The following is a 14,838-nucleotide window of genomic DNA, read 5'->3' on the forward strand; positions in this document are numbered from 1 at the left end:
TTTGCCTTCTGCCACTCTTTGAACTTCTTCCTCTTCTCGTCAATCGTCTTTCCAACCTCAACATCCCACCACCATGTTTCCGAGTGCCTCGGTGGTCCTTTTGTCCATCCACATACCTCACCAACGGCTCCCAACAGACTAGCTTTCATTGATATCCAACCACTTTCAAGCTCAACCACATCATCCTCTACCCTACTCAGCCTCTCTTTTAATGCCTCCCTTACTGTCACCTCTTTCAACCTCCACACCTTCATTCTCGGTTGGTACTTCACCCGCCGAGCTCTCCTCGCACCTTTCACCCTTATGTCGCAGACAACCAAGTGGTGCTGTGAAACAGCCTCCGCCCCCGGGATCACCTTTGTGTCCCGGAGGTGCCCCCTATCTCGCCGACGCACCATCAGGTAGTCAACGGTTGTCGTCGACCCACCTGACGTGTATGTAACAAGCTTATTGTCCTCTTTCTGGAACTGAGTATTACAAATCAACAAATCAGCTCCATCAGCAAACTCCAAAATCCTTTCACCTTCTCCATTTCTCACACCATATCCGTAACCCCCATGAACTCCCTCAAAACCATCCATACTCCTTCCCACATGTCCATTCAGGTCTCCTCCCACCACAACAACTTCCTCATCTTTCACGTTTTCCATCAGCTTCTCTATCGCACACCAGAACTTGTCCTTCTCTTCATCGCTTCGACCAACCTGCGGAGCATATCCCGAGATGACGTTCACCAAGAGCTTTCCAATCATCATTTTCACCATCATCAACCTATCACTCACTCTAGTCACACTCACCACACTGTCTACAAACTCCTCAGAAAACAGGACACCAACACCATTCACGCCCTCCGGGCACCCTTGCCACACAAACTTGTATTTCTGTCCCTGCCTACCCTTCACCATTCTCACACCACTTCCCTTCCATCTCGTCTCTTGCACACAACATATGTCCACTCTTCTTCTGACCAATACTTCCACCACTTCTCCTGATCTCCCTGTCATTGTCCCCACATTCCATGTCCCAAACCTCAGAAACCGATCTCCACTTCGGGCTGTACCCTGCCCATATGTACTTGTGATTGTCATGGTTCTCTTTTTGAGGCAATGTTTTTATGGCCGGATGCCCTTCCTGACGCCAACCCTCTTAGTCGTCTCTTACGACACGCAGGGATACGGTGTACCTATTCTGACCAGGGTACACACTGGGAAACGTTTAAAACATGTAAATTCTGGGGGGGGGGGGGGGAGGGGGGGTGTCAGCATCACGGCTGCGGTTTAAACATATTCCAACAATATCCAAACAGAACGATGAAAAAACAATCCAGGAAAAGTCTCCAAGCGAGAACGTGGATTTGAGAAAGAAGGAGCAGAGGCGGAAGAAAACGAGATACAGGGGGCGGGGCACAAGCCGAGACGAGGAGGAGAGCGAACAAGCACGTGTCCGGGAGGAGAGAAAGAATCAATATATAATTTTTTGTCTAGGGAGGTGAGGTGAGGGGGAGAAAACAAAATAAAAGAAACAAGCAATGCAGCGAAGGAAATAACCCAAACCGACAAAACACCGAAGCCTCCCGAACCGAAGGGGGGAGGGAAGCCCCAAGTCACCAGGCCGCGCACGAGGTACGACTCAGAAAACGATTAACTACACACAAGTTTGCACGAACCACAAACCAACACCAACTAGAAACACACAATAACACGTACACAGCAAAATAACCAGTGGAAATTTGACAAAGCCAAGAATGGGAAAACACTCAAACTTCGATGCCGTGGAGAGCTCGAAGCACGCCTCACTCGCCCGAGGAACCGGAAGGAACCGGAAGAGGGTTAATTAAGAGGGTGGTAATTTTATTTGAAGAATAAGAAGACGTTTTCGTCGCATATAAAGATACATACATGGTGACATAACCATATACGTTTGCTCTATTATAATAAGAGGTGTATATATATATATATATATATATATATATATATATATATATATATATATATATGTGTGTGTGTGTGTGTGTGTGTGTGTGTGTGTGTGTGTGTGTGTGTGTGTGTGTGTGTGTGTGTGTGTGTTACCTGGTTTACTAACACAATATGTTCCTAAAAATGTGTTCTTAAGCTGGATGTTCGTAAACCGGATCAATAAACCCCCTTTAAATACATGTAATTAGTGATTGATTGGTTCCTCAACACAAAATAAACCCTTTTTTTTACATGAAAACGTTAATAAATGTACTTCTTGAATTAAAAATGATGAAATCGATGCTATAAATACATACAGTAATACAGTAACCAATAATTTAAAAAAAGAATGTGTGTGTCTTTTTGGTTGTATCAATAAGAAATGCATCAATGTTGGTTGATATCTCCGAATGCAGGTTTCAGAAGGTGGAACGGAACCCTCCCAGGCCTTGAAGTGTATCCACCCACGCTTCAGTGAAGGATTGCGATTCATGGGCTAAGTTGTGAAGTTGTGTTCTTCTCAGAGTTTGTTCCAACAGCTCTTTTCAAGATCGTCACTGAGCCCCATACACCCACCAACTGTAGTTTGTTTGTTGTAATATTCCCAGGGATGATTTTTAAGATCTCTGTAAGGTTATTCTTTATCATTCCCGTTTGCCCCAATTATCACTGGTATTTTCAATATTATCAATTTCGGTGCTCTTCAGCCTCCAGGATCTTTTCACTTAATTCCTGAGGGCCTGGTATTCGGTCATTTTCTTGATTTCTGCATTATTTAGACCAAAATCGCCGAGTACTGATATCTCAATCAGCAATGCTGTCTTTTCCTTTTTGTTCCCGAGTACTATGTCCGGTTGCAATGCTTTGTCTTCTGTGTTCACGCTGGATGGGATCATCAGGTCATATGTGAGCATTATGTACTTGTTTTCAATGATTGCTTTTGGTTCATGTTTCCATGAGTTTTGTGGAACTGGGACATTTAAATTTCTGCAGATGTGCCATTGGATTACTCTACATACCTTGTTGTGCCTTTGGGTGTACAGCTGCTCTGACATGAGTTTTTTAAATCCCGATAGGAGGTGACTCGTGCTTTCTGTTTCTACCTTGCAGAACCTACACCTGTCCGATTGACTCAGTCCTGCCATCTTCTTCAAGCCATTGGTGTAGAGTCCTTGGTCTTGGGCATTAATAATAATTCATTCTCCTTCCCAGTTGAGCTCACCTCTTCTTAGCCATTCCAGTGATCCTTCTTTGTCTATCCCCAATCTGTCCAACTCTTTTTCTTTTTTTAGTCTTCCGGGAGTACAACAATCTCTGCAGCAATTCACAAATCTAGGCTTTATGGGAGAGTGGCCAGATGGAAGACTCCTGAGAAAGAAAAAAAAAGGCACATGACAGCACACCTGGAGTTTGCAAAAAGGCACGTGAAAGATTCAGAGAGAATGAGGCAAAACATTCTGTGGTCTGATTAGATGGAAATTTAACTCTTCGGCCTGAACGCAAAGCACTAGGTCTGGCAGAAACTGAGCACAAATCATCATACATCTAACACTGTCCCTACCATGAAGCATGGTGATGGCAGCATCATGCTATGGGGATGCTTTTCAGCAGCAGGAAATGGGAGACCAGCAAGGAAAGAGGGACCAATTAATGGAGCCAAATGTAGGCAAATCCTGGAGAAACTGCTTCAGACTGCAAAAGACCTTATACTACGGTGAATATTTATGTTCCAACAGGACAATGACCACAAGCAAACAGCTAACTCAACACTGGAATGGCTTCAGAACAAGAACATGAAAGTCCTTGAGTGGCCCAGCCAAAGCCCAGACTTGAATCCCATTTATAATCTGTGGAAAGACGAAGATAGCTGTTCACCGACTCTCCCCATCCAACTTGACAGAGCTTGTGCAAATCCGCAAGGAAGAATGGGAGAAACTCCCCAATCCAGATGTGCAAAGCTGATACAGACATACCCAAGAAGACTAGAAGCTGTAATCACTGCCAAAGGCACTTATACGAAGTATTGACTCAGGGGGTTGAATACTTATGTAAATTAGATATTTTTGTGGCCGTATCATAACCCAAGGCCGTATCATAACCTTAACCCGGTGGAATACAATTAACTCGAGTGATGAGGGCAGCAGATCATGGAATGGCAGATACAAGACAGTCAAAACAACCCAGAGCTGAATAATGACAGGTACGATATGTTTACTTAGGTTAATTAATTTGCACATTTATTTCCAAGATTAGGTGAGAAGAGCAGACGGTTCACACATTTGAAAAGAATCCTACCCTTTTGAGAAAAAAAGTTCTTCTCTTCAAAACAATCGGTGCCCTTTAGGCCGCCATCACTGCCCAGCAATGGAGCGTTCACCAGAGGGTCAGGTGTGTGTCCGACCCGAGTGGGCGGCTGCACACCCGTGAGAGCACCGAGTTGTGCGGGCACCGGGGGAAGCTTGGACGAGGAGAGAGGCTGGATGGGAGATGCCTTTTTCTGGATAAAACAAAAATAGGATGAAGAAGAGTAGATATGTTCAGGGCCTTTCTGGAATCATCAAACTGTGAAAGAACCCAAAATCCATAGACAAACAAAACGATAACGAATCTCGTGACAGGGAATACACTGGGTGGCTTGCCATTGCCTTTCCCAGCAGCAGTCGAGGTAGCAATTCGGCGAGCATGCAGGAACATAATGATCTGTAAACATAATGTCCGCCAGTAAATCAATGCTGGCAGACATCGCCTCCCACGGACCACACACTGCCCGTTGGTGCAGTCAACGCCCTGCTAGCCGGTTACCATGGTGAGACCATCATGAGATGGGGAAATCAACCCCATTCTCGTATACACGCACGCAGACACGGGGGGGGGGGGGGGTGGGGGGGAGTAGGTCTCACACACACACACACACACACACACAGAAACACAGAGACCCAGACAGAAACACAGAGACCCAGACAGAAACACAGAGACACACACACGGGGGAGTAGGTCACACACACACACACGGGGGGGGGGGGGGGGGGGGGGGGGGAGTAGGTCACACACACACACACACACACACACACACACACACACACACACACACACACACACACACACACACACACCACTGATGTTTATCATGCATAAACCATCTTTGTGCAATCTCCTAATGGCGGATATTTAACCCGTGTGTGACATCGTAACAGATTGATGGCGAGTGCTGAGTGTGCAGCGTCTTGTGTTCTAATGTCGTAATGCGCTTCATGGACTTCAAAACCCGCACAACCGACACTCGGAAAACATTCTCATCAAAGAGCAAGCGCTGCGTTTTCCTGTTTGCTGAGATTTTATGTTGCAAGTGTAGATCATTACAGGTGCTGAAATGGGTGGTGCTGCGCCGGGTGGATCATTGGAACTCGTAGAGAATGACCGACGGACGATGGGAAACCGGTCGGACACCCAACTCGTAGGGAATGACCGATGGACGATGGGAAACCGGTCGGACACCCAACTCGGAGAGAATGACCGATGGACGATGGGAAACTGGTCGGACACCCAACTCGGAGAGAATGACCGACGGACGATGGGAAACGGGGACACCCAACTCGTAGGGAATGACCGATGGACGATGGGAAACTGGTCGGACACCCAACTCGGAGAGAATGACCGACGGACGATGGGAAACGGGTCGGACACCCAACTCGTAGGGAATGACCGATGGACGATGGGAAACCGGTCGGACACCCAACTCGGAGAGAATGACCGATGGACGATGGGAAACCGGTCGGACACCCAACTCGGAGAGAATGACCGACGGACGATGGGAAACGGGGACACCCAACTCGTAGGGAATGACCGATGGACGATGGGAAACTGGTCGGACACCCAACTCGGAGAGAATGACCGACGGACGATGGGAAACGGGTCGGACACCCAACTCGTAGGGAATGACCGATGGACGATGGGAAACCGGTCGGACACCAAACTCGGAGAGAATGCCCGACGGACAATGGGAAACCGGTCGGACACCCAACTCGGAGAGAATGACCGACGGACGATGGGAAACTGGTCCGACACCCAACTCGTAGGGAATGACCGATGGGCGATGGGAAACCGGTCGGACACCCAACTCGTAGAGAATGACCGACGGACGATGGGAAACCGGTTGGACACCCAACTTGTACTTGTAGAGAATGACCGACGGACGATGGGAAACCGGTCGGATACCCAACTCGGAGAGAATGACCGACGGACGATGGGAAACTGGTTGGACACCCAACTCGTAGAGAATGACCGACGGACGATGGGAAACCGGTTGGACACCCAACTTGCACTTGTAGAGAATGACCGATGGACGATGGGAAACCGGTCGGATACCCAATTCGGAGAGAATGACCGACGGACGATGGGAAACCGGTCGGACACCCAACTCGGAGAGAATGACCGACGGAGAATGGGAAACCGGTCGGACACCCAACTCGGAGAGAATGGCCGACGGACGATGGGAAACCGGTCGGACACCCAACTCGCAACAGTGAACAACGTATGAGTCACTCGGTTTGACAAAACTTTGCTCTTGTTTCAGTTCAAATCCGGTCCCTTGTGGGCACGACCGGCTGGAGCAAGACATTACGTCACTGGGAATCATGCCAATAGGAATGTTGGAGTGTGTATGAAGTTAAACAATCTACATATTACGTACGTACTGGGGTCGATGATGGAGAACATTCAAATTTAACTATTGACAACCTACCAGGTTCATTTGCATTTTCCTGGAGTACTGCTCTCCCCCCCCCCCGCCCCCCCATCCCCCTTTGGGGTGGTGCTCCTGCCTCACACCTTTCCATTCGTGATGCCATGGAAAGCAAGGCCCACAGAATCTTTGGGATCTCCTGCCGACTGTCCGACTGGATAGTGCAGACATAGCTAGTCTGGATTTGATTCCCAACCCGACCTTAAAATGTAAGATCAGTACTTTGCAGGCAGGAGGTTGCGTCACAAAGTGTGCAGTCCCTTGGATGGACGTTAAGGTGGCTGTCCCCTCTGCTAGCATTAGCTGGACGTTAAATATACGACGGTCAATGCCAACCTGAGCAAATTACAAATTCCTGCCCAAATCACCTCCGGTCGAACATCGGATCTGGCCAGCCGGGAGGTGCAAGACTTGGATCAAACACATTCCCCACCCACCCCCACAAGTGGTTGGGAGTAATTGGGGCAATAAGAGAAGTAGTTGAAGTAGTAGCGACAACAAGCAGGTAAGGCTCAAGGTCTGACGTTTTGTGGTATTCCTACAGGTGTCAAGGCCACCCGGTGGTCAAAACGTTGGAGCCGAGCCTCGTCACCTGGGCAACAATAGTCAGTAGTGCCTTCGGTTTTACCAAATCAATACATGGATCATCCCAACTAAATCCTTAAGGATTACCATGAAGCCTGGAACGAGTGTTGTATGGATGATGCCACCATAAAGTTCAGGCTTTTGCTTGGCACGTCTTTTGCAGAAGCAGAAAATGCACAGCAGCAGGAGCATGCCTGTCAGGGCGCCCAACAGGCCTCCCAACAAGGTGGCCGGGAGCATGTTCAACCTGCAACCACAACAACGGGGAGCACGACACCATTAGTAATATAACAATCATCGTCATCACTACGTCATCATACCATCGCCAATCAATGACATTTTCTCACTGTGATGCGATCATGATCATCACCTCCCATCTTACACACACACATATATATATATATATATATATATATATATATATATATATATATATATATAGTTACGGACCGCGGATAAGATGTTGTGTTTGCCGAGTGGATGGCCCCGCGGCCGTACAGTTACCCCGACTAACCCAATTCCCGAACGTTGGCCGGATCGCGCCACAGATATTCAATAGGGAAAAGACTAAGGCGACATGGATGTGAAGAAGAAGCAGACAAAAAGGTTGGAAATACGAATATAATTTATTTGCTATTTACAGGCTCAAAAAAACCAAGGAGAAGGAAAGATAAGAAAATAATATACAGAAGATTTTAGACACACAGTGCAAATTCCTTATACAAGCTTAATTAAATACCCAGGACAGAACAAACAAAACAAACTCACGTACACAAGAGGATGGAAAGGCAGGAGGTGGATGGCTGGAGGGAGAGGAAGGTCCAAAGGTACTGCAGCACGATCGGCGCGTTTAACAGCCGCCGTTCCTTCGCGGCCCTGCTCAAAACCGCCGCCCAGGCCCCAAGTGGCTATTGTTGCTGCTGTGGCCGCCGCTGCTGCTGCTGTTGTCTGTTGCTGCTGCGGTGGACGGCGCGCGCTTTTCCAGGACTACAACAGGCTTCTTGCTGTTAACTACTGCTCAGTCCAACCTTGGCGAGCAAGGCAACGAATAGCAGGCTTTGTGCTTTCCGGGATGTCCTCTCCTTGGATGTTCTCTATGTTCTCTTTCTTGGTCCAACCACTCTTTCTCTCTCTTGGTCCAATCACTCCTCACCACCGACCACCCCCTTGCTTCTTGCGCGCGCGCGCGCCTTTATAACGCCTCCGGCGATCAAGCCGCCGGCCTTCAGGACACGCCCATCGGTGTGCTCACCTCGGCCCTGGTTGGTCGCGCGACCCTCTGGCTCCGCCCTTGATGACGACGGGCGCGCACGCCCGTCTCCCCCAACCCGAGCACATGTTCAATGGTGGTTTTGGAGGGGATGTAATTGGCAATCGAGGCTTGGCAATGATGAAAGGGGAAAGTGAAAGGTTTTGGGAATGGGAATGAAGAATGAAGGGGATCTATCTATTTCACTTGGTGCAATAGAGTGTCATCTTAATGGAAGACAAGGCCTTACCCTAATACACATAATAAAGATATAACTATCGGACAGGGGTATTCTATGATTGGCTGACGTGTATGCTTTATGGACTAATTATAGGACGCCCTTTGACCTTTACACTACGGAGGTATTTACAAGGAATCATTACATTTTACAGAGGGTGATATTTACCACAATTTACTATACAATACAACACAATAAAAAAAAACACAATCCTCATATCCACAACAATATTGTTGCGGAGATGAGGACTGTATATTTTTTGATTGTGTGCTGTACTATTATTATTATTGTTTATTCTGCGCCCCCCTACCTCCGGAGCTGTGTAAAGGTGAAAGGGCATCCCATAATTAGTCCACAAGCATACACATCAGCCAAATAATAGAATACCCCTGTTGATAGTTATCTCTTATTCTGTGTTTTAGAGTAAGGCTGTGTCTCCCATTAATTAAAGTACTCCATTGCACCAGTGAAAGAGAATAGATCCCCTTTCCTTCCCATCCCCAAAATCTCCATTTCCTTTTACATCCCCTTCCGTCATTGCCGGGCCTCGATTGCCGAATTACCTCCCCTCCAATAACCGCCATTGAACATGTGCTCGAATCGGAGAAGAAAGGCGTGCCCGCCCATCGTCATCAAGGGCGGAGCCAGAGGGTCGCGCGACCAACCAGGGCCGAGGTGAGCACCCCGATGGGCGTGTCCAAAAGGCCGGCGGCTTAATCGCCGGAGGCGCTATAAAAGGCGCGCACGCAAGAAGCAAGTGAGTTGGTCGCCAAGAGAGTCGTGAGGAGTCAGGCAGTGGAGTCGGTGGTCAGTCAGTTGGTTGTGTTGGTTGCGGTGAGGAGTCGGTGGTGGTGGTCAGTTGGTTGCGTTGGTTGCGGTGAGGAGTCGGTGGTAAAGAGTGAGTGGACCAAGAACGAGTGGAGGGTTTGGACCAGACGCGTCCGACGAGGCCTGGCAAAGCACGCGACGTCCACAGCAGCCAAAACAGCAGCGTGGGGCCTGAACGGCAGCTGCTAAACGCGCCGGTTGTGCTGCGGGACCCCCTTGGACCTCCCTCTCCCTCCAGCCATCCACCTGCCTTTCCACCCTTCTTGTGGACGTGAGTTTGTTCTGTTTGTTCTGTCCTGGGAATAAGTTAAGTCTGTAGATAAGCTAGTATTTGCACTGTGTCACCTGCGTCTTATGTGTTGTAAATAAACCTTGATTGCTCCTTTTTGCTTGTGTAAATAATAAATCCCATTACTCGTCTGTACGTCTTCTCGTTTTATTTCTTCTTCTTCTTCACATCCGTGTCGCCTTTGTCTTTTCCCTATTGACTAGCTGCGGTGCGATCCGGCCAACGTTTGGGTGAAATCGGGTTCTAAGCGGGGAGTAACTGTTCGGACGCGGTAATACCAAACCGCTCGGTAAAATAACATCTTTAATCCGCGTCTGTAACAATATATATATATATATATATATATATATATATATATATATATATATATAGAGATATATAGATATATATATATATATATAGTTGCGGATCTCGGATTACGGCACTCCCCTTACCGAGGGGGGTTTAATCCCCTCGTCAATTAAGCTGGCCGTCCGAGTCTTAGAAGATATCGCGCTCCTTTGCGGGGTTGAGGTTGACCAGGGTGTATGGTCAACGGGTTCCCAGATACCTTTGCCCCCCTCTCCGCAAAGCAGGGCGATACTTCTGCTCGAGCCACGGACAAGATGGAAGATTGCCGAGCAGTTTAGCAATCCAAAGCTCGAGTCGTTAGCAATAAAACTAACCCGATCCTGAGCATTGGCCAAATCGTGCCACGTATATCAATGGAGAAATCACTAAAGCGACCGGATGAGAGGAATCCCAAAGAATAAGAAGGAAGAACACAGGTTTATTAATTATGTACAAAACCAAAACCAAGGAAGAAACGAAAGGTAAGACTGTACAGGAAGAGGAAGAAGCAGAAACACAGGGCAATCCTTAAACACTTATTTTATCACACGCCCAGGACAGTACAAACACACTTACACGAATGGGGAATAGCAGGCATGAAAGGTCCAGGCGATGGGGTCCGGTCCAAGCTCCGGATCCGCCGCGAAGAATGGCAGGCAGCTTCGCGTGTCGTTGGTGCGCGACCGGACCTTATAATTATGCGAGGGACTGGGATGCCGCATACATAATCTTCGTGCCAACTCTCTCTCACCCAACGTTCGTCTCAGAGGGTACCCTCGTGCAGATCGCTCAATGCAGTGACAATCAATCGAGCGCTCCCCGCGCAGTTCGTTCACAATGACCTCCCCTTGCGCAGTCCGTTATGATCAGCATCCCCCGGCGCAGTCCGTCAAAGGGCTTGGCGCTCGCGCTTATATGATCGCGCGCCGAAATCAAGCCGCCTTCATAGGGCTACGCCCACTAACCTCGTTCTTGCCGCTCCGCCCCCTTCTTCTCCAAGCCTGACCTCGTGTTCAATGGCGTTTGGAGCCAGCGCTAAGGCAGCGATGACGGCTCAATGCAGCGAACGCTGCTAACCCAGCCACGTGATAATTTGGAGAGAGAGAGTGCATAATGAGCGAAATGGGGCCTATCTTATTTGATTAATGCAACGCAGATTCAACTATTGGGAACAGATCCTTAACTAGAACACATACTAATGAGATAACTAAAGAAGAAGCCTATGGTGTCCTATGTGTTGCAATATGACCTAACTAGGGTGCGACCTTTGACCTTTACACAAAAATGGGAATATTTACAGGGATTATTTATAAGGGATATTACAATATTTACAAAGTGGAGGGTTCTAAAAACCACAACAATATATATATATACACACACACACACACACACACACACACACACACACACACACACACACACACACACACACACACACACACACACACACACACACACACACACACACACACACACACACACGCACGCACGCACGCACGCACGCACGCGTAAAACAGTGGGCTTAATATCGCTCAGGTAGGTGAACCTTTTGATGCGGCATAGGTGTCTCCTGTTGGAACCACACTGGTCTAATTAAGCTCTTTAAAGAGTCAAATTCAGGATAAGTACCCATCTACATATTACATACATTTTACCTTTGGCATGGAATTACTGCAGTACCTGAAAAGGCCATCAAAAGGAAGGTGAGTTCATGATCATTGCAACCCGCCTCTCTCCTGACTCAAACTGTCGCAGTCCAAGTTTGACAAACTTACAGCATCGTTTGTTCCAACATTCTATTGCATTTGAGCATCGACAAACCACAAATTGATCATTACTAGCAATGGTACCTGCCCTATGGGTGGGGCTTCAATTGGGAAGCCCAAATGAAAAGGCAAAATATCAGAAATTGAAGGATTTTTAGCTGCGACGAGCAGCTCCATGAGAGGACCGCGTTGTTGTTGGGGTGCCTTTTTGAATAGCGCATGCGCATACACTCGCACGTGCGCTGGTATTGGGTAAGAACATCGCGGACTAAAATCACGATTTGTTTGAAGAAACCAGAATACATTTAATTAGACTGGTCGAATTTGGTAGCGCATATTGCATCGGATATCCTCATGATTCCACACGTCGCAGCTGGTGACCACACTGTGGTCATTTTTCTCTTTTTTTTTATTTTAAACGATTTATATAAACATCCGTTAAATCATATCACATGCAAATCATCAAAATCTAAACAGTATTTGTTGAATTTCCATAAAAGCCACATCACTGTTCATATCGGTAAATATTATTCCATCGTGTTTGGAAAAATTGGAAAAACAATATAGCCCATTTTACTCCTGGGGGTCCCAGGAATACCCACCCAAAATATCGTTGCGATCGGTTCAGCCGTTTTTGCGGTACCTGGGAACAGACGGACAGACAGACAGACATTTGGTGAATTATAGTAAGATGATGTGGTCCATCGGTGTCTGTGTCTCCCTACCTGTGTCTGTCTCCGTCTCTCAAACATAATTTGAGGTTCTGCAGATAGACAATATCATTAGATGACCCATCAGCTACACATTGGGGTGACTCCGACCAATCAGCGTCATCGTTGCCCCAATATAGATGTGGGGGAGGAGGAGGTCGAGTAATTAAAACGTAAGACACAATAGAGCGAGTAATTATGGCGTAGACTAGTTTAGGCCTAGTTTGTGTAATTAAAATACTGTTGTTGTTCATTTACAAAATCCACGTGCTCACACCAAACCGTAATTAGTTCTGAATTAGCAGCAAGTGTATGAAATGGGATTGTCCTTTGACCCCATCACATGTTATTTGTCATTATTGTTTGGAATGAAATCACAAGAATGTCAAACATGTTTGCTGAAGAATCGTAAATGAGTCCCCCTACCCTCCCTTCCACAGACCCATGAAAATAGGAGACCCCCTGTATTTCATACAAGAGCCCCCACCCCCTTCCACCAAGTCTTTCAAAGAAGAGGCCCCCTCCCTCACACCAACCCCTTAAAATATGAACCCCCGACCCCTCCTCTCCTCAACCCCTTCAAATATAAGCCCCCCCCCTCCCTCACACCAACCCCTTCAAATATAAGCCCCCCCCCCTCCCTCACACCAACCCCTTCAAATATAAGCCCCCCCCCCTCCCTCACACCAACCCCTTCAAATATAAGCCCCCCCCCTCCCTCACACCAACCCCTTCAAATATAACCCCCCCCCCCCTCCCTCACACCAACCCCTTCAAATATAAGCCCCCCCCTCCCTCACACCAACCCCTTCAAATATAAGCCCCCCCCCCTCCCTCACACCAACCCCTTCAAATATAAGCCCCCCCCTCCCTCACACCAACCCCTTCAAATATAAGCCCCCCCCTCCCTCACACCAACCCCTTCAAATATAAGCCCCCCCCTCCCTCACACCAACCCCTTCAAATATAAGCCCCCCCCCCCTCCCTCACACCAACCCCTTCAAATATAAGCCCCCCCCCCTCCCTCACACCAACCCCTTCAAATATAAGCCCCCTCCCTCACACCAACCCCTTCAAATACGAGCCCCACACCTCTTTCCACCTATGAGCTACACCGCCACCCCCCATGGACCCCTTTACATGCGAGACCCCATCCCTTTCATGAACACCTTTATGTATTTATGTATGTATGCATGTATGCATGTATGCATGTATGCATGTATGCATGTATGCATGTCTGCATGTATGCATGTCCCTACCCACACTTCACAGGCCCTTTCAGGAATATCCCCCACCCTACCCGGAGAGCATCGAGGCTTTGTACGGAGGGCGATGGTTCCAGTCGATCACGAAATCCTCTTCAAACTCCTCCTGTTGGAAAAGACGAGCGTTGCGCAAGTCCCGGATTGCCGATGTTACCGAGAAGGAAGAACATTTATTTACACGCAGCACCTGTGTGAGTTCCGCAGGTTACGGTCCGTCCGTCCTCGTACAGAAAGAAGAGCACGCGCAGCGAGGAGCGCGGGCTGTCAATCATATGACGTGGGTTCGTCTCGAGGACGCGATTCATTGACAAAACACGGAGGACACGCCCACTTGTGATTCCGAAATAGGGGACATCCGCCCCCTCCCCATCCCCTCCCACGCCTCCCCGGCGGGAGTTCCCGCCCTTCTCCCTGCTCCTTTATCTACACGCCTAATCTCATCACAACCACTCTCCCCATCATCATGACCCCTCTCCTCATTATCAGCATCCCGTCCACTGCGTTGCCCTCCTCTCATCACCTCCTCTCATCATCACCCCTATCGTCATCATCACCCCGCCTCATCATCACCTCCTCTCATCATCACCTCCTCTCATCATCACCCCTATCGTCATCATCACCCTTCTCCTCATCATCACCCAGTGCACTGCGTTCTCCTCCTCGCTCTGAACTGCAAACGATCACCACGTGATTCTGTAACGCTCGTCTTCCTCGATATCAGCAAAACACCAGCACCACTCCGCACCGAACGGAGCGCACACAGCACCCTGAGGCCTGAGCTCATCATCAACCAACACCGACCCATGGATTGGGGTCGAGCCCCAACCGGACATACTTACTCTTCTTCTTCTACATTTGGGCACAGAGAACACATCGGAGCTA

General features: G+C 48.3%; 1 protein-coding gene across 1 annotated transcript in view; it reads right to left on the reverse strand.

Moving 5' to 3' along the window:
- The window catches only part of SYT13 (synaptotagmin 13), a 51,028-nt gene extending 36,859 nt beyond the window's left edge, over positions 1-14,169 (reverse strand). Inside the window, exons 1-3 of the mRNA XM_078782910.1 lie at positions 13,992-14,169; positions 7,369-7,528; positions 4,251-4,452 (exon numbers count right to left, since the gene is read on the reverse strand). Of these exons, the coding sequence (XP_078639036.1) occupies positions 4,251-4,452; positions 7,369-7,528; positions 13,992-14,002 (373 nt within the window). The 5' untranslated portion in view covers positions 14,003-14,169. The remainder of the gene's footprint in view (positions 1-4,250; positions 4,453-7,368; positions 7,529-13,991) is intronic.
- Positions 14,170-14,838: the final 669 nt, after the last annotated feature.

This window comes from Myxine glutinosa, chromosome 8 (assembly GCF_964187855.1).
Source record: "Myxine glutinosa chromosome 8, kmMyxGlut1.1, whole genome shotgun sequence".
NCBI classification, from domain to species: domain Eukaryota; kingdom Metazoa; phylum Chordata; class Myxini; order Myxiniformes; family Myxinidae; genus Myxine; species Myxine glutinosa.